This window comes from Bidens hawaiensis, unplaced genomic scaffold, assembly GCF_021521415.1.
Source record: "Bidens hawaiensis isolate Kalapana, Puna unplaced genomic scaffold, B.hawaiensis_p1.1 tig00027056_1, whole genome shotgun sequence".
NCBI classification, from domain to species: Eukaryota; Viridiplantae; Streptophyta; class Magnoliopsida; order Asterales; family Asteraceae; genus Bidens; species Bidens hawaiensis.
The window spans coordinates 10,711-29,221 of record NW_027494355.1 but is presented as its reverse complement, the minus strand read 5'-3'; the positions used below and the strand labels follow the sequence as shown (position 1 = coordinate 29,221).

The window sequence follows — 18,511 nt, the reverse complement described above, 5'->3', positions numbered from 1 at the left end:
TTCAACGGGGGCGCTAGAGCCCCTTCGCTCGCGCCTCCAGGCGCTAACACCACACCATCAGGGCGCTAGCGGGGGCGCTAACGGAAAAAAAAAGAGAGACGTGAACTGGTTAGCGGCTGAAGAGAGAGAGAAACTTGCATTGGGTTTAGAAAAAGAGCCGTTGGGCTCTTAAATATTAAAAAAAAATATTTTCTTAAAATATACTTCATTTCACAATTATACACCTTTCCTCCTAAAATCCTCTCAAAATTAACACAAAAAAAATGTCGTGTTACTCATCTGATTCCAACTCCTCCGAAGAGGATGATTTGCTTCTTCATGTAGGGGGAGTTTTGACCGCAACCGTGGTGGATCTCTTGCAAAATCAAGCCCATCAACCTCGAGTCCCGAGAGTTAGAGCACCACCTCGTGATCGTGATCGATCGGGTGCTAACGATACTTTGATTAGGCATTATTTTAGCCCTCAACCGATATACGAGGAGTCAGATTTTCGAACTCGTTTCCGAATGAGCAGACAATTGTTCATGCGTATAGCAAGTGATTTAGAGGCACGGTATCCCTTTTTTCAACAAAGGGAGGATGCTAGGAGTCTCCCTGGTTTTACCTCTCTTCAAAAATGCACGGCTGCTATCTGTCAATTAGCGTACGGCATTTCGTCGGACGCTTTGGATGAGTATTTACAGATGTCGAATAGGGTTGCACGTGAATCCCTTCATTTTTTCTGCCAAGGTAAAAAACATTAAATTTAGTTTTTATTAAATATTTATTACATTTTTTAATATATATTATATGTTTATAGATTATTTTATATACGTAGGAGTCATATCGATTTACTCTCGGAGATATCTGCGTAAACTTACAATGTATGACATCCAACGCATATATGAGGTTCACACAGAAAAACATGGTTTTCCTGGGATGCTAGGTAGCATCGATTGTACGCATGTTGGATGGACTATGTGTCCAGCGGCCTGGCGAGGTCAGTTCCACCGTGGTGATCATGAAGAGCCGACCCTTATACTTGAGGCGGCGGTGTCACATGATCTTTGGTTTTGGCATGCTTTTTTTGGTGTTGTTGGGTCAAATAACGACCTTAATGTTATCGATCAGTCACATTTGATCAACGACTTTATCGACGGGGTTGAACCACCTTAATCTTTTGTTGCAAATGGAGAACTCTTCAAGTACGGGTACTATCTGGTCGATGTTATTTACAACGAATGGGCTTTGTTAGTTCAAGCTTTTACAGATCCAATCGCCGATAAACGGAAGTATTTTACGAAGAAGCAAGAGTCTGCTAGAAAAGATATTGAAAGAGCTTTTGGAGTTCTGAAAAAACAATATTATGTGCTGGCGAACCCGATACGTTATTGGACTCGGGAGAGGATAATGGACGTCGTCTACACGTGTCTGATCCTACACAACATGACGTTAGAAGACGAGGGCAAAGCTATCTGCCAAAACTACCAAGGTGACATTCCGCCACAACCGTCCACAATCAGTGATCAACAAAGATTTCATAACATAGCAAATATCAAGAGCCGTGAGATACACGGGAATCTTCGACATGAGTTGGTTGAACATTTGTGGGCGAGGCGACCCGATGATCTTGTATTAGATTAGTGTTATTATTAAGTATTATTGTTTGTTTAATTTTTAGTATGTTTTTTTTTGTAATTTGAATTTTAGATATTAATGTGTTTTTTTTAATTAATGTGTGTTTTTTTAATAATTTATGAATTTTTTTAATAATACGTTGTTTGAATATATTTATAAAAAAATAAAAATAAAAATTTCGCTGGAGCCCCTGCTGGAGCCCCTCCACACCAGGGGCCAGGGCTCCAACAGGGACTCCAACAACCCCCTTATCCAGTTGCTCTAGCGCCCCCGTTGAAGCCCCACACCCCTCAGCCTAAGGGTTACTAAGTCATATCAGTTCGATTAAATATATAAATTATTTATCATTAGTGTCTACATCACATCATAAAATAGTAGTTGTTCATATAAGTCAAACTCACTCTTATTAGTTTCATAACCAAGAGTGGTACACTTCATGCCCTTTGGTTCACATTTGATTAAAAAATGGAATGAAATTAATTATGCTAAAAACGTGTTAGGTTAGCTAATAAGTGAATGGTAATTCATACCAATGAATTCCCTAACTCATTGGAAATCAACTTTCCTTCTTAATATTCATGGAATGTGTAACATTATATCAAAATATTTGAAATATACCAAAACTCCTATCATCTTTCCAAACCTTTCTTCTCCTTGTGTTCACTTGCTCCGGTAGTCTGGTTTCGTTCCGGGTAACATAAATCAAAGGTGATCACGAAGTCAAAGGTAGTAAAATGTAAAAAGTAGTATGCAGTGAGTTGCAAAAACCAGATAAACACTTGTAAAGTTATAAGTAATGCATTGAAGATAATTACATGCAGTGAGAGAGACTTTTAAGTTGAGAAATGCTTAAAATATGTGTTTCCTTCCTTGATATTGATTTTGTAGCGTTCATTTAAGTAAAATATGTGTTTGCCTGCCACTCTATTGTAATCGTTTTATAGTAAATTATAATTTCTTAAAAAAAAATTAAGTACATAATCAATTTTAAGTAGAGAATTAAAGAACTAGTTGTACATATTACTTTATATTCGATGCTTAATGCGATTATACGACCTAACAACCCTTTATCAACTTTTTAAGTCATATTCTTCTATGTCATGTGATACCAGCTGGAACAAAGTTAAATGTATATATTGTATTCGAAATTCGAGTGACATCGTATATTTTCAAACATGACACCTATAAAAAAACGTTATTAAAACTTAACACTTATTAACCTTCTTCCGGTAGTTACTTAGTCATTTATATATAGTAGACCAACCCAAATTCCTCATCCCCTTATTTATGTTTTCATTGAAGTTCATGATTTATACTTACTTTTTATAAATATGTTTTTGCTGATTAAGTTTTATAAATCTAAAAAAAATGCTTTATAACTTCTAATGTGTAATGTAATAAGAGTTTATTATTATTATTATTATTATTATTATTATTATTATTATTATTATTATTATTATTATTATTATACAATACAGATTATAAAGATTTGGCTGAAGTCATTGGAGTCGTATATATAAGCACAATAGAGGAGTGAGTATAAGCACAAAGGTTCGATAAGCCGAATTTGCTTATTTTAATGTTTTGGACTTGATTTGTAGTCTTAGGTTATGAACTTGTTTCTTTAAAACAATGTTAATTAGATTTGTTGTAAAATATTAATAATTGAGTTTATATTTTTGAACATGATTGGTCACATGTTTTTCATACTTCTAGACTTGGCTATCAGGGATACTTGCCCCTATGTGTCACACAATATATAAATTTTACACAGCCTTGGAATGCCTGCTATCGATATGAATTTTGCATATGTTTCACATAGTTGAGCATTTGATATACCATAAGAAGGTATGAGTGTATGACTTCTTAAAGTTGAAACACATAGTTGTAGCTTTTTCAGAGAAGGCTTTGTTTTCCAAATTTTATATATAGTATATATAAAGTTAAGTTCATAGGTGAAAATAAGGTACACCTAAAAAAGTTGGGTATCTACAAAAGCCAAAAGTTTCACACAAATAAAAAACTTTCAAAACATCTTCTGTAAAACATTTTCTAATGATACGCGAACATAAAACAAATAGATATATCTCGCAACATGCCCATAAAAAGTGATAGTTATAAATTACAAATCCATCCAACAACAAACAAGTCTTTTCACAACATAAAATCTTCCAAAATATGAAGTCTAATTTGTAAACATAACTTAAGGAAAAGTATAACAATTATTCTAAACTGGGGATAGAAAATGGACCCTAGAAAGCGGATACTCCTTTCCGGATATCCAAACACCAGTTTGTGACCATTGGATATCCTCCCAATCAAGATTCTCCTCCAACACCTGCCCAAACACTCCATTAGTTTATCATTCATACAAAACATTTAACAACTTTGACCAGCATAAGATTAATCACCTTTAGATGTTCAGGTGGCAATGGGATACCAATGGACCGCATAACCATTTGAGGAAGCGGCTTCTTACACAAAGACCATCTGAATACATCCATCATATTATTATGATTATTACTACCATTATTAATGTTATTATTATTAATGTTGGTGGTGGTGTTGTCACTCTCGACACCATTTGTATCTATTTCATTTCCTGCTTTCACCAACTTCTCTCCATTAAAACAAAGCTCAAACCTTAACACACACACAACAAAACATGTTATTGATTCGGTTTAATAAGACGTTACAACAAAACATGTTACAAACATGGTACCTTTGTGAAGGGCTTTCTAAGTACAAAACTTCACCCTTTTTTAACCTAGCAGAGGTAAATAGAGGCTTCTTCAAACCTTTGTCAGCTATCGCACTTATACTATATTTAATCCTTCAAACACACAAAAAAATAAATAAATAAAATATGTAAACGGAAAATAAATGAAAGAAAGAAAGGAAAGAAAAGGGCATACCAAGGTTCGTTGCAAAGGTTGTACTGTAAAGTAACTTCACGCACGAATCTTTGTTGACGAAGCGCATTCTATGAAAGAAAATTATAATAATATTAATGTAATTAGTATACTTTTTTATAAGCATATGATTAAGGTACATAAACAAGTCAAAGTAATGACAGATATGATACCGAAGCTGCAGCTCTAGTGGTCATTGTGCGTTCCACAACCACGGGAGCGAGAGTGGGCTCCACAGTTGATGTGTGTGTAAGACACGGCTCAAGATCAATTGTCCCACCAGCTTTCTGAAAATGAAATAAGATAAATGAAACATATGGGTTGTGTTCGGGTTCAACAATTCAACCGCTCAACCCATAGTGTCCAAGAAAGCTATATAAAAATGAATAAAATAAATAAGCTGTAATCCCTATTCGTCTAGGGGTATGGCGTCCCTTCTAACAAATGTGAGGCTGTGGGTTCAAATTCTTGCAAGTGCAACGTAAAGGTTGAATTTTGCTGTTCAAAAAAAGTAGGCACGTAAACGAGCCGCATGTTCAATGAACCGGTCGACGGGAAAACGAACAAACATGAACATTCACTGTTCATTTAGTTAAACGAACGAACATGAACACATGCCGCGTTCGTTCATAAGCAAACGCGAACATGTTCATTGGTGTTCAGTCATCTACGTTCAGTAATGTTTGTCCTTTACGTTTGTGAACCATTCGTGTTCTTTAGGTTCATTTATAAGCCTAAAAATAAGTAACAACATTTTATTAAAAAAAATTCACCTTGACAATGTGGCATCGCTCTACACGAAAACTGCAACCGTAATCGATAGCCGCTCCCCATGCACGAGAACGAACATTATTCCTCAAAGTAGAAACATAACCTACATATTTACCAATAATATAACTTAAGTTTATATAAATTAAGATTTTCTAACAAAACATAACAAATGTCGGCTGCATATAAACATACAGTCTTGTGGTGGGAGGACTCTGACAGTGGCCCTCAACTCCTGAATAGCAGGTGGCGGCGGTGATGCAGTTGGGCGGCAGTAGCCCGTGTGCATTAAAACTAGATAACGAAAACAAAAAATGCCATAAGTGACAGGTATCATAAAACCGACAAATACAAGACTAAATAGAAAAAAGTCATGCAACAAAATCAGAACCATTTAAGTTCATTTGTGTTTGTTTAAGTTTGTCCGTTAACGTTTGTTGATATGTATTTAAATTTTTTACGCCCATTACAATTTAGTCTAGTTTTTATACCTTTTTAGGCCCAAACGTTGTTTGCATTGACCTTTATTGGTTTGCTAAGTTATGTTTGTTCATCTATGCTCAGTAAATCAGTTATGTTTGTTTATGTTCATGAATCGTTCGTTTATACTGTTAAAACAAACAAACATAAACGAACACAAACACAAACAAGTTGATTTTCTTAGCGAATAAACGTGAACAAGAAAAACCACGTTCATTTAATTTCCCTTGTTCAATCATTTGCCCGGTTCAATTACAGGCCTAAAAGCCACAAATACAAAACTACACATACAAAAAAAACATACCTGCAACAAGATCAGAGTCATGAGTGTATACATCTGTGCCCCATAACTGCCCACCTTTAACCTGCCAATTCAGCATACAACAAAACATCAGGATAAAAAGTTTAAGATTAAATAATTTAATGAAATATCTTACTTGGCGATTTGTAGCGGTTACGTGTTCAGCGGGTATGCGAATTTCAAGAGTGGGATAACTTTTGGAGGTTTCAGATGTTTTATCAGGTACGTTGGATGACGATGATTTATGTTCATTCCATAGATTTAATAATTCTTGCACGCATTCACCAACTCGGTATATAATGGTTGACACTTCACTTTTCCCTGTGTTTAGTGTGTCAAATAATAAGCGATAAATGAGTTGCAAAAGAAGGCAAAGAAAACTAGGTTTAAAATATTTATGTCGGATTCTAGATTAGTAGTGAAAAAGCAGTATCCACTTTTGGAAGAAATAATAATAAATGATTGTCTAATATAAACAAGAAATAACATGGGAGATGCATAGATATTAGACCACTTAATATTGCTAAAAAACTTCCACTTTTATTTCAAAGAATGTGGTGGTTCAAAGAGCACCAATTGAGCGCCTAACTAGAGATTTATTTTCAATCAATGAATTATTCTTAAATTTATTTTCTTCAAGGCAATGCCCTTTAAAGCGCGTCACGTCATTCAATTTATTAGACATGTAACGATAATGATTGATACTGTTTTGTCGATTTTCAAATCTTATAAGAGAAAAGACTGACCAATATAGAAGTTAATGTAAAATATTTAGTGTAACGATCATTGGTACTCGAAAACATCACCCAAGAAAAGAAATAATTTTGCTAGCTAGAAATAAGACAAAAACCTACCTTAGAAATCAATGAGACAATCATCCGCCATTAATTTCTATACTCGGTGATCGTCTTATTTCTAGCTAGCAAATATATCGTTTTTGCCAGATGTTATGTTACAATGTGCCAACGAACATTACACTAAATGCTTAATATTAATTTCTAGTGCGGTCAACCTTTTCTCTCAAAACTTAAAAGCCTTAAAAATCGCTAAATTAATCAATCATTACTGTTACACGTCTAAAATGAATCAAGCAAATGTGTTAGCCTCGCACAAGGGAGACACCCTATACTCATAAAATACAAGCTAGTTTAAGTTATATTTTCTACAGTTATTAATTTTTACCACCTAAAACAAGATATAAAATGAATATGCAAAGTAGAAACATAACCTACATATTTCCCAAAGATATAAACTTAGATAAAACTTTCTGTGTTGTCTTAATTCAGGTTAGTTTTTGCAATCTTTTTTATATAAGGAGTACGTTTCATGACTATTTTTACCAGAAATATAAAGAGTAAAATAAACCAAAACCATGACAAAAAAGTGAGAGCAAACATAATAATATGAAGCACAAGTTAAAAAGAAAAAAAGAAATAATATGAAGCACAAGTTAAAAAGAAAAAAAGAAATACGTGCACCATGAATAACTCGAAGCTACTACCAATCAGCACAAAACATACCTGCAGACCTGCAAAAACATATATCAAATCAATTATTGTGCTACTTGAAAAATAATTAATCAACCAAGTTATATAAACAAGCATACCCGTCGTTGTCTTGAGGCCGAGATCTAAACCGAGGATCACGGTTTGCAACCTGTGGACTACCTCGAGGCCGAAGCATCCGTTTCCTCTGTTGAACACCATAACTGAAACCTTCTCTCTCCCTGTCAGCACTCCCTTCCACATCAGCGCCACCTTCCACGTCAGCACCACCTTCTACATCAGCATCTTTCTCAATCCCCCTTTCTTTAGATTCCTTATCTGGATCCTTCCAGTTTTCCATACTCTTCTGTTTTCCAAGATCCACACCTCTCGATGATGACACGTCAGCATCATCCTTCACATGTTGTGGGCCCTCTTTCTCGTTTACAACCCATGAATCCCTCTTAACATGATCTTTCACTTTATCTTTGTCTTTTACTTGTACATCTTTTCTTTCTTCCTTTGTTGGATCTTTCATACCTTCGGTTCTATCTTTATTATTATTATCATCGCCCCATTCCCGATGTTTCACATCTTTTCGTTTCCTATCCCGATCTTTGGCAAAGTCATCGCCTTTCAAGTCAACCTTGTTCTCAGAAACCGTCTCGTGAACCTCAGCATTATAATCCTTAACTTCTGCATTCGAACCTTCATGAACATTACTGCGGGACCCATGCCACGAATCCATGTTTCCAGTAGTTGTATCAGGATACTTCCATGCTCTGTGATGCTCTTTTGATTCCTTGATTACATTATCTGTCTTCACTTCACTTCTATACCCAGAATAAACGTTTCTATCATACTTTGTGTCTTTATGATCATCAACTCGAGTTGTATACCTAACATCTTTCTCAACCTTAGCACCTTGATACAAATCTTTTGATTCTGCATTCACATCACGGGTTTCAGCTTTCATATCTCTGATGCTATTATCCCTTTCTTCAACAGCATGATCGGTTTGAGAATCATTTACGGCTGACGGTAGCCTTCGGGACATTGATGTTGGAAGTAATGGTGGTCTTCTAGTATCCGGTTCGGTTCGGGGGACTTTAGGCATACGCGAATCCTGCCCGATATCAAAGGACGTGTGGTAATCACTTGGACCTGATGGATTTGGTAGTTTGGAGCTTGAACCACCGATTCCAGAGTATGATCCAGAATCATCCGGAGGATGGGAATACCTTGAAATGGAGGAATGACCTCCTGTTTCCTCGTGTGCACGCTTATTAGGTGTACCACTCATATTGATCCTGTAAAATGAACACTAAAAAGATGCACGCTTATTAGGTGTACCACTCATATTGATCCTGTAAAATGAACACTAAAAAGATGAGTTAATGATAGAAAAAACGAACAAATCATACAATCAATCACAAACCAAATGAAGCTACATAATGAGCTAGCTAATGAAGCAAATATTTCCAAAACCGAAATCATATCCTAGATGATATAATGCATTTCCCATTTGTGTATATTCCTCCCCTAAAAAGGCAGATCAGTAACCACCAATGGAGATTTGCCGGAACTTACTGCGTAAAAATCGCGTTTATTTTAAGAAAACGTGAGTTGGAACACTGGATTGTCGTCAGCTCGGATCAAAATGCGACATTTTAAAAAAAAACATGTTTTTTATATTAAAAAACACATGAAATTTCACACTGCATATAAGAAACTTCAATTCCAACATTTGCTACTATGAACACATGAGCTTTTTACACTATACGCAAATAAAACTTGCATACAAACCCTAACACCTTGTATAGACTCTGATTCCATCACTGTGACTTTTGCCACAAAAACTTCAATCAATCGAGTATCCAATTACCAAAATTTTAACATATATCCACAACAATTATCCAAATCCCTAACACCTACTACCATTAAAACACAACAAGGTCCATAATTACAAACACAAAATCAACTACCATACACAATGATCTAGTCTTAACAGGTGTAAACGATCACAAACCGGTAGCAAATACAAAATAATTAGCCTAATTATCAAGCCCTAGAAAATCGTATAAATGTTGATGCAATTTGGGGGTCAGGGTTTCAAATTATTACACGCGATTAAATAATAAATAACATGGAAACAGACTGAATGTAGGAAGACTTACACAGAAATTGAATCTGGAGAGAATGAGGTAATTTGGATCGATAATAATAAAAGGTTGTGAAGTTGAAGCCGAATGAATGAATATGAATATGATGAATGAATGATAATATTATTGTTGTGAGTTTATGTAAAAGGTTATTATTAATCCATCTAGTTTGCAATACTATGTAAAAGTTGGTGTTCAACTTCAAGTGTCACAATATAGGTCCTTTTTTTCTATTTTTGTTACACACATGTTACTTTCATGACCCACTAGGTTATTATACCCGAAATATAGAAATCATCAGGTAAACACATATACGATTTCAAACGACAAGTTATTTTTTAATACGTTTTTGAGACCGCAACGTGATTTTTAACATTGGTCTGGAAAGCAAGTAAATCAGAAAATAAGCATCCAGGAAAGATTCCCGATAAGTATCCAAGAATTAGTCGGGTTTCTTCTCTTCATGGACCGAGAACAAAGTTGATTACATAAACATTCATACACCAATCTAACAGACATAGTGACTAACTGACTACGAAAATTGTGTTTACATTTAATGTGAAAAGTTTTGCACCCTATTAAACTGAAGCACGTCCAAAGCGCATTAAGAACCCTAACCAAATCGAAACCTTTTTTTAATGACATTTTTTGACTTGAATCAAATCATTATTTTTTAGAATGACTCATTTTAACCCGAACCAAATTAATATGTTCTAAAATTAACCCGTATGACCCGAACCAAATAAATACAATTTTAAAAAAGACCCGTTGAAACCCGAACAAAATCACTACCTTTTTATATTGACTCGTTGACCAGAACCAAACCGATACCCTTTTAAAATGACCAATTTTGACTTGAGCCAAATCAAATAAAAACATTTCTAAAATGATCATTTTTATAAATGAAATTGAAATATCACACTTGAAGACTATGAAGAAAAATGAAGGGTAACACATACATCGTTCTTAGCTTTTGAAATCCTTTATACCAAATGTGAATTCATTATTACTAGTTATGAAGATCCAAAAAAATATAAAGCTTCAACGACTTCAACCCACTTGAAAGTTGAAACACATGTGAACCTTTCACTTAATTTCTGAACCCTTCATATTCTTTCATTTTTCAATAGGCACTAAAACCAAACAAACTACATACAAATTGAAACGAAACTAAAACAAAACCAAAACCTAAATAAAACCAAATACCAATAAAACTAGAACAAAAACCGAAATGAAACTGAAAAACTAAAACCGATACATCTGAAACCGAACCGATACCAAAAACTGTAAAAACCAAAAGAAAAACTGAATAAAGTTAAACCCAGTTGAAACGAAACAAAAAAACAAATTTGAGCCAAAACGAAACATATTTATGAAAACTAAAGCTGAAATGAAACACAAAAATAATAATAACTACCATGAAACTTTGAAAAAAGAAAGAAACCAAACTCATTAAACTTAATGTAATTTAATATAATTTTAAATTATTTTAGTAGTAAGAAATTATGAGAACGTATATTATTTACGGTAAGGGTTATTACTTCAACAGTATAGTAGATATCTTTGTCCTTTCATATTATTTACTAGTTTTTATCCCCTCCGTATTACGGGGTTGTTTAACATAATTCTTTTCTAATGTTTATATATTTTTTTGGATTTTAATTTCATTTATTATAAATAAGTTAATAATATATTTTTTGTTTGATGATGAAAGAGTTTCACATATATATAAGATGTTATAACTCAAGTTTAAAGTTATCTGGGTTTTATCAAACCCATGACCCGTTTATTTATTTTTTGTTATAAAATATTTTGTAAAATAAAGTTTTAATTTAATGTTACAATGAGTAAAAACTAAAAACCTATTGGATATCAATGAGTTCATATAATCCTAGTTTTTATAACATGAATATAAGCGAGTTCACATGGATGCATAAAAACATAACCCATATTGACCTATTCATAAATAAAGAAATCCCATCTCTACATATAATATAGATTTTGAAGGCATGATATACTCAAAACAACTCACTTGGACAATCTCCAATTTTGTCAAATGTCTCTATACCCACTTTCCACCACTTCATTACCCGTACCCGTACCCGACACCCACCTCGCGTACACATTCAAATCACCATTGGAGCTGAAACAAGTTCACGCCCAAATCATCAAAACCAACACACCCATCTCTATCCTCAGTCTCCCACAAGTCGCATCTGTTTGTGCACTCACTCCAAGCTTCCACTACGCTAGAACAATCATTAACCTCTCCCACACCCACGAAACCGTTATATGGAATTCATGTTTAAAACAATTCGCCGAGAGTGATTCACCTTACAACGCTGTTCGTTTATTTACTCGTTTACACGAAGATAATGTTTGTTTAGACGAGTTCACCATTACTTTTATAATTAAAGCGTGTACAAAGCTTTGTTTAGGTGGGCGGATGATTCATGGGGTTGTTGAGAAACTTGGGTTTCAATCCAATTTGTTTTTGCAAAACGGATTGGTGCATTTATATGTTGTTTCGGGTGAGTTTGACGATGCACGCCAACTGTTTGATAAAATGCCTGACCGAGACGTTGTCACGTGGAACATAATGATTAAGGATTTGATCAAAAGGGGGAATGTGGACGAGGCGTACGGGCTGTTTGGTAAAATGCCGGGACGAAATGTGAGGTCGTGGACCGCTATGATCATGGGCTTTGTTCAGAATGGAAAACCGAAAGAGGCGATTGATGTTTTTAATAAAATGGAGGAGGAAAACGTGTGTCCAAACGAGGTTACCGTGGTGGCGGTTCTTGCAGCGTGTGCGGATCTTTGTGCGCTTGATTTAGGGAAAAGGATTCATGAGTTTTCAGACCGAAGCGGGTTTAAACGAAACGTTCATGTGTGTAACACGCTGTTGCACATGTACATCAAATGCGGATGTGTGGAATCCGCGTGTAATGTTTTCGAAAACATGGAGCATCGAACGGTTGTATCGTGGTCGGTTATGATCCAAGGGTTAGCCGTTAATGGAAAAGGAGAAGAAGCATTGGCATTATATTCCAAAATGATTGATTCACGGATTAAACCGAACGCGGTAACGTTTATTGGGCTCTTACACGCGTGTAGCCACATGGGTATGGTGCGCACCGGTTACCAATATTTCACTAGCATGAGTAAAGATTACAACATTGTTCCACAAATCGAGCATTACGGTTGTATGGTTGATCTTTTAAGTCGGGCCGGGCTACTAAACAAAGCCCGTGAGTTTATAAATACGATGCATATTAGACCAAACGGCGTCGTGTGGGGAGCGCTTCTTGGCGGGTGTGGGGTTTACAAGAATGTAGAACTAGCAGAAGAAGCGATTAAACACCTTCTTGAATTGGATCCGCTTAACGATGGATATTATATCGTGTTATCCAACATTTACGCGGAAGCTAAACGGTGGGAAGACGTTACCAGAGTGAGAAAGTTGATGAGAGAGAAAGGGGTGAAGAAGACACCTGGGTCGAGTTCGATTTCCATAGACGATGTGGTCCACGAGTTTGTGGCAGGAGACGAGTCGCACCCGCAAACCGAAGCGATAAAAGAAAGGTGGGAAAAGTTGTTAGAACAAATGAGGGTAAGAGGTTATGTGCCTAATACTTCTGTTATTGTTCTTGATATTGAAGAGAATGAAAAGATTAAGTTTGTGTTAAGACATAGTGAGAAGTTGGCGGTTGTGTTCGGTTTGATTAATACTCGGGATGGGACACCGATTAGGATCGTTAAGAATCTTCGTGTTTGTGAAGATTGTCATGTTGCTTTGAAGATGATTTCGGAGATTGTTGATAGAGAGATAGTTGTAAGAGATAGGAACCGGTTTCATTGCTTCAAAAATGGTGTCTGTTCTTGCAAAGATTTTTGGTAATGTAATCATTCATGTTGCTTATTTGTAAAATAATAATAATAAGATTCAATTGTTCAAACATAATAATATGCATTCATTAAGAAATCAAAAAAACACAAATAAACTCAAATTAAACAAATTCTGTCTTCTTTTAGTATACTCGATAGCGGGTCTAGAAAATGGGGCAGCCTGTGACATTAATCCCGGGGGCCATGGGACATGTAGCCAAAGGACAGTGATCGGGTTTTGCCCCCCACCACTTCAAGTCGACACCCTCGTTTTGCAGAGCTAAAAACAGTAGCACCCCCATAAACGCGGTCCCTACATCAAGTGCAGCCACCAAGACATAATTATACTTCTGCCACCATTGTTTCCTGTAGTTAAACACAAAGTAGTTAAATATCATCCCGGTGACAAGCCAGCTGGCAATATTAGTCGGCGTTGCAGGCGGCATTCCGGCGGAACCGTACGATATAACGGGTATGTTAATCAACAGGATCCATTTCTTTTCTGGGAACTTCTTGCTCAGTATCCATACTGGAACCGGTAAAATTGCACCGATTAGAAACAACCATACGAGGTTTCGGTACAAACCGCCCGGGCCAAATGTGACCTTGTATTTGGGGCATGTCCACGGGCTCTCGGGGTGAAGCCCGTCGATGTCACACATGTTTTCAATATTCTCCAACATCCACCATGACACCGCGAGGTTAACCGTCCCAGCAACTAGAGTTCCAACAAGCTGACAATGTATACACATGTACATTAGTGTATTGACCAAAATGAATTTGTTATAAATGGTTTAACATTAACAAAACAAACAAACCTGTGCTGTGAACATGCACCGAGGTGGGATCTTCATGTAGTGCCCTGAGTTTCAGGTCGGATAAGAAATCAAGAGCATGAACGGTGCTGATTCGCCCGTAGATCTTGAAAAGCAAGCTAGCTATGGGCTTTCCGGGTAAAACGTAACCGAATATGAACTGGGCTATGATGTCATATCCCGGTTGCTGCATTATAAAACAACCCATTATTTTTAAACCTTCAAATTTTTGTATAAACCCTCCACCCTTGTTAAAAAAACTTGATTAAAATCCCCAACATTATAAAACTTTGATAAAGCCCCAAGCTCGCCTACTTAGGCTAAACGCGTTACTTATTTAAACGTTTAATGGTACCTGGTTGGTAGTAGCTTGAATGACACCAATGGGGAGTGTAACAATAAACGCGAGTGCGAAAGCAAAGAGAAAACCCCACCATGGAAGTTGCACAAATTCCTTATATACAAAACACATAATCAAAGACAACACGATGCTCCCGATCAATAACAAGAGATACCACCATTGTGGCACTTGTTCATAACTCTTCATGAGTTTGGCATGAATGTCGATTTTCATGTTCTTCACCGCAGACTTACTTTGCTTCCATATATCCCTACATGATAAAATCCAGTAAAGAAAATAAGATATTATTTTTCAGTAAGTTTTGTAAACGGTACTTTTAAACAAATAACCTTTAGTGGTAAAAGAAAGTAGAATAATTACCCGCCATGAAATAAGGCGACATGGGTTAGGGTTGCGGTGAACCTTGCTAACCCTGATCCAATGGAAAGTGCAAATATGGGACTTAAATAGAGTTTGCTGTAACTTTCATAAGCGGCTTCATTCAAGTCAAACTGAGGGGTCAAGATTCGGGTGGTGTCATACACGTGACCGGAGTGGGTGAACAGTTTTTTTGAGAAAATCGGGAATTTTTGGGCGTCGAAAGTGTTGTATTTCCAGTAACAAAGGGGGACAATTATGTAAATGAACATGATAAAGCCGACTCCAACATTGACAAGAGTAGTCCAAGGTGTGACTAATGGGCTACCGTGGTAGGCTGAAATCCCGGCCCAATCGAGAGTGAATGCACCTAGGCCTAGACCTTGGTAGCCCGACCCGATTTGCTGGGCGGTTATGCTGTTGGGCCAAGCCCAACAAACCCATGAGAAGAATGTCAAGATTGGGAAAAGATAGCCCGGAAGTGCATAATATGCGAAACTTATAAGCAGGAATATTATGAAGAACCGCATTCTTGTCATGCCTTGTGCTTTTGTTTCCTTTTCATGTAATGCTCTGAAATCAAAATAAGTTAGCCATGTTAGTTTAAATATTACACCCACTATCTAAGATAACAACCAACTTAGAATTTAAAAAATTAAAGTGAAAACATTTGCCATCGAGCCTTTAAAAACCTCCGTTTAAAAGAAGATTGCATTATCTCATAAGTAACATACACAAATTATAAAACTTTGCTTTATAACTTTTTGATGAGTTCAAAATTCCCTTTATTTGATGACGAAAACGAATATATGACACATGAAATAAGTAATAAATATATGAAGAACACGAAAGTGACTTTCTTAGGGTGTAGTGAAGGGGCTGAAGAGGTTACAAAATGAGACGTTTTGTGGCGCCCAGTCAGCAAAGTATAGGTTTTGTTTTAAGGGTGTACACACACACAATATAATAATAATAATAACAAACACACAAACAACGATAAAAACTTACCCCCCCCCCCGCCCCATTTGTCGTCGGGGGGGGGGGGGGTTTCCAAGCCAAAATCGCCCATTGTCGCCCACTACACACAGCCTTATATGATATAAATCTAACAATAAATTTATGAGTTTAGGTTTTGTCTAAACATGTTTGACACGTTTTTCTAAATGGTTTGTGTTCGTGCCAACCATGAATACATCGTCATGCGCAACTTTAAAGCATCAACATGCAAACAAAAATGAAATAAATTTCTTCGGGTTTAATCCGTGTCAACCCGTGAACACATCGTCGTGTATGAGTATGACGTGATTTTCGGTTCGTGCCATGTCCGGGTTCGACCCACCAACCCGACCCGTATACCCGCCCAAAACCGAAAAGAGAGACCATGCAGACAAACCTAAAGAGAGAAACTTGAGCAAGGTTTGAAGGCCACCACATCTCCACCGGATCCACCAAGTACCTTCTCAACATCCCAGCCCATCCATACCCCAATACCTGCCATACACAAACAAATTAACACTATATTAATAATAACTAGAAGAGTGAGAGCGCGATGCAGCGGGAAACCGGAAACACATACTTTTATAATCATATAACAAATTTTTGGGTGTTCGTTATTTTGTTTAAAACTGTTCACGGTTGAAACCGGAGCTGACCATACATATTAAAATGTTAATTATTTACTTATTTAGCATTAGATATAATATATATTAGACATAGTTAAAATATAGTTAACCGAAGTTTTATTTAATATTAGCAAACTCGTCTATCACAACTTTAATTTAACCAAATTTTCAGTATGGTTTTTTTATAATCTTTGTTCTTGTTATGATTTCGCATTCTATTTATTCTAATAAAGTTTATTATTTATGTCACCAAAGTTATCTTTGTTCATAGTATGATTCTCTTAATAACGTATTAGTTGATGTTTAGTTTGAAGTGAATGTATATGCAGATTTATAATTCTTATTTTAAATTTTAAACTCAAATTTTTTATTCGAAGTACAAACTATATCGGAACCTAATCGTTGGTAATGGTTCTGTTTAGTTGGGTTTAATTAGAAACAGTTTAGTTTCGGTTTTCGACGACAACAAAAAATTGGTAAAGTTGGCTCATGGTTTAATTTAAAACCATCAAAAGCAAACCGCAAACACTTTTGCATATTTTTTTTTACTTCGAAAACTATAGCAATATCATACTCAAATTAAAGATAATAAAATGCTCGTTTTTATGATGCCATTTATTTTAAAAAATATTAACGTACGAAAAAGTTATGATCGTTTTAAAATCGTGGGGGTAATTGGGTTAAAAGTGAAAATAAAATAATATATAAATAAAAGACAAAGGAACAAAATTATAAGATGAAACTTGTAAGTATTTTGAAGAATTGAAAATGCACGTGAGATTTTTATGTTACAATTACATTTTTGTCCTTAATTAGTCTTGTACATAATGCGTTAATTCTTGTAAATTATTTAAAGATGACGTCTTAATTTGACCCTCTTTGATGCATTATATATAGTAATGATATTAATATGTTAAACACCACCCAATTTAATTTAACTAACACTAACCTGAGTAGTTAACACAATAATCAAAGCACAAAGAAAGCTCAAACTCTGTCTATAAAAAGTTTTCATAACCACAATGGCTCCAATCGAGTACGCGTCACCGCCACCGTACGACACGCCACAATTAGCAAAACCGTGATAATAACATGCTCTTTCATATTAAACGGACCCGGGTTCAAATTGAAACTCCGACCCAACAACTTATACTCCTTGGTCGGCAACGTGGACGCCATAAACTTCCCGATGGGCAAAACAGTAATTTGCATGAGAATAGCCGATATGGTTAAGGGCTGGGTTCGGTATGTGAAGAAAGTGTTGAGGAATATTAATATTATGCATGAGCCCACACCCAGTGTCCATGCTCGGAATGTCAACACCGGTAGTGACGTGTCGTCGGTTTCCGGCACCACCAATGCCACCTCCTCCACCGTGCACTCGGTGGGTGGTTGTTTCTCGCCGGTGTCGTTCTTAGTGGCCATTAATAATAATATTATTATTATATTATTGTATACTGACACTCACTCACTTTGTTGAATACTATGTTATGGAGTGTGATGGACTAGTGTTTTTATAGGAGGGATAAAGGAAAGCTTTTAGTTTTTAAATTATGGAATTAATTAAATTAATATTCCACTTTCTTGATATATTTTTTTTTGACATAATTACATTTATAAAAAAAATAGAATCAAGACTTTTGTATTAATGAATTGAAAATCAAATATTTTGTTTGTACGATTCAAAAACTACATGCAATTACGAGTTAACAGACTCGTGTTTGCTGGTTAAAATGGTTAATTT

At 35.8% G+C, this 18,511-nt stretch overlaps 1 protein-coding gene and 2 pseudogenes across 2 annotated transcripts; 1 reads left to right on the top strand and 2 right to left on the bottom strand.

The window, feature by feature from the left end:
* Window positions 1-3,692: 3,692 nt before the first annotated feature.
* On the bottom strand, window positions 3,693-9,872 carry LOC143574524 (uncharacterized). Its single transcript, XM_077059122.1, has 11 exons — window positions 9,740-9,872; window positions 7,677-8,872; window positions 6,215-6,399; window positions 6,082-6,142; window positions 5,493-5,591; window positions 5,303-5,403; window positions 4,703-4,816; window positions 4,533-4,600; window positions 4,340-4,450; window positions 4,029-4,260; window positions 3,693-3,955 (listed from the first exon to the last, which is right to left on the bottom strand). The coding sequence occupies exons 2-11, from the start codon at window positions 8,863-8,865 to the stop codon at window positions 3,845-3,847; spliced, it is 2,271 nt and encodes a 756-aa protein (XP_076915237.1). The 5' UTR covers window positions 8,866-8,872; window positions 9,740-9,872; the 3' UTR covers window positions 3,693-3,844.
* A 1,870-nt stretch (window positions 9,873-11,742) lies between these two features.
* On the top strand, window positions 11,743-13,760 carry LOC143574528 (pentatricopeptide repeat-containing protein At5g66520 pseudogene; annotated as a pseudogene).
* Window positions 13,761-13,766: 6 nt separating this feature from the next.
* LOC143574526 (oligopeptide transporter 3-like) lies at window positions 13,767-18,268 on the bottom strand (annotated as a pseudogene). The gene is made up of 6 exons (XR_013142612.1): window positions 17,717-18,268; window positions 16,539-16,636; window positions 15,149-15,718; window positions 14,783-15,038; window positions 14,431-14,614; window positions 13,767-14,346 (listed from the first exon to the last, which is right to left on the bottom strand). The product of XR_013142612.1 is annotated as an oligopeptide transporter 3-like (transcript).
* Window positions 18,269-18,511: the final 243 nt, after the last annotated feature.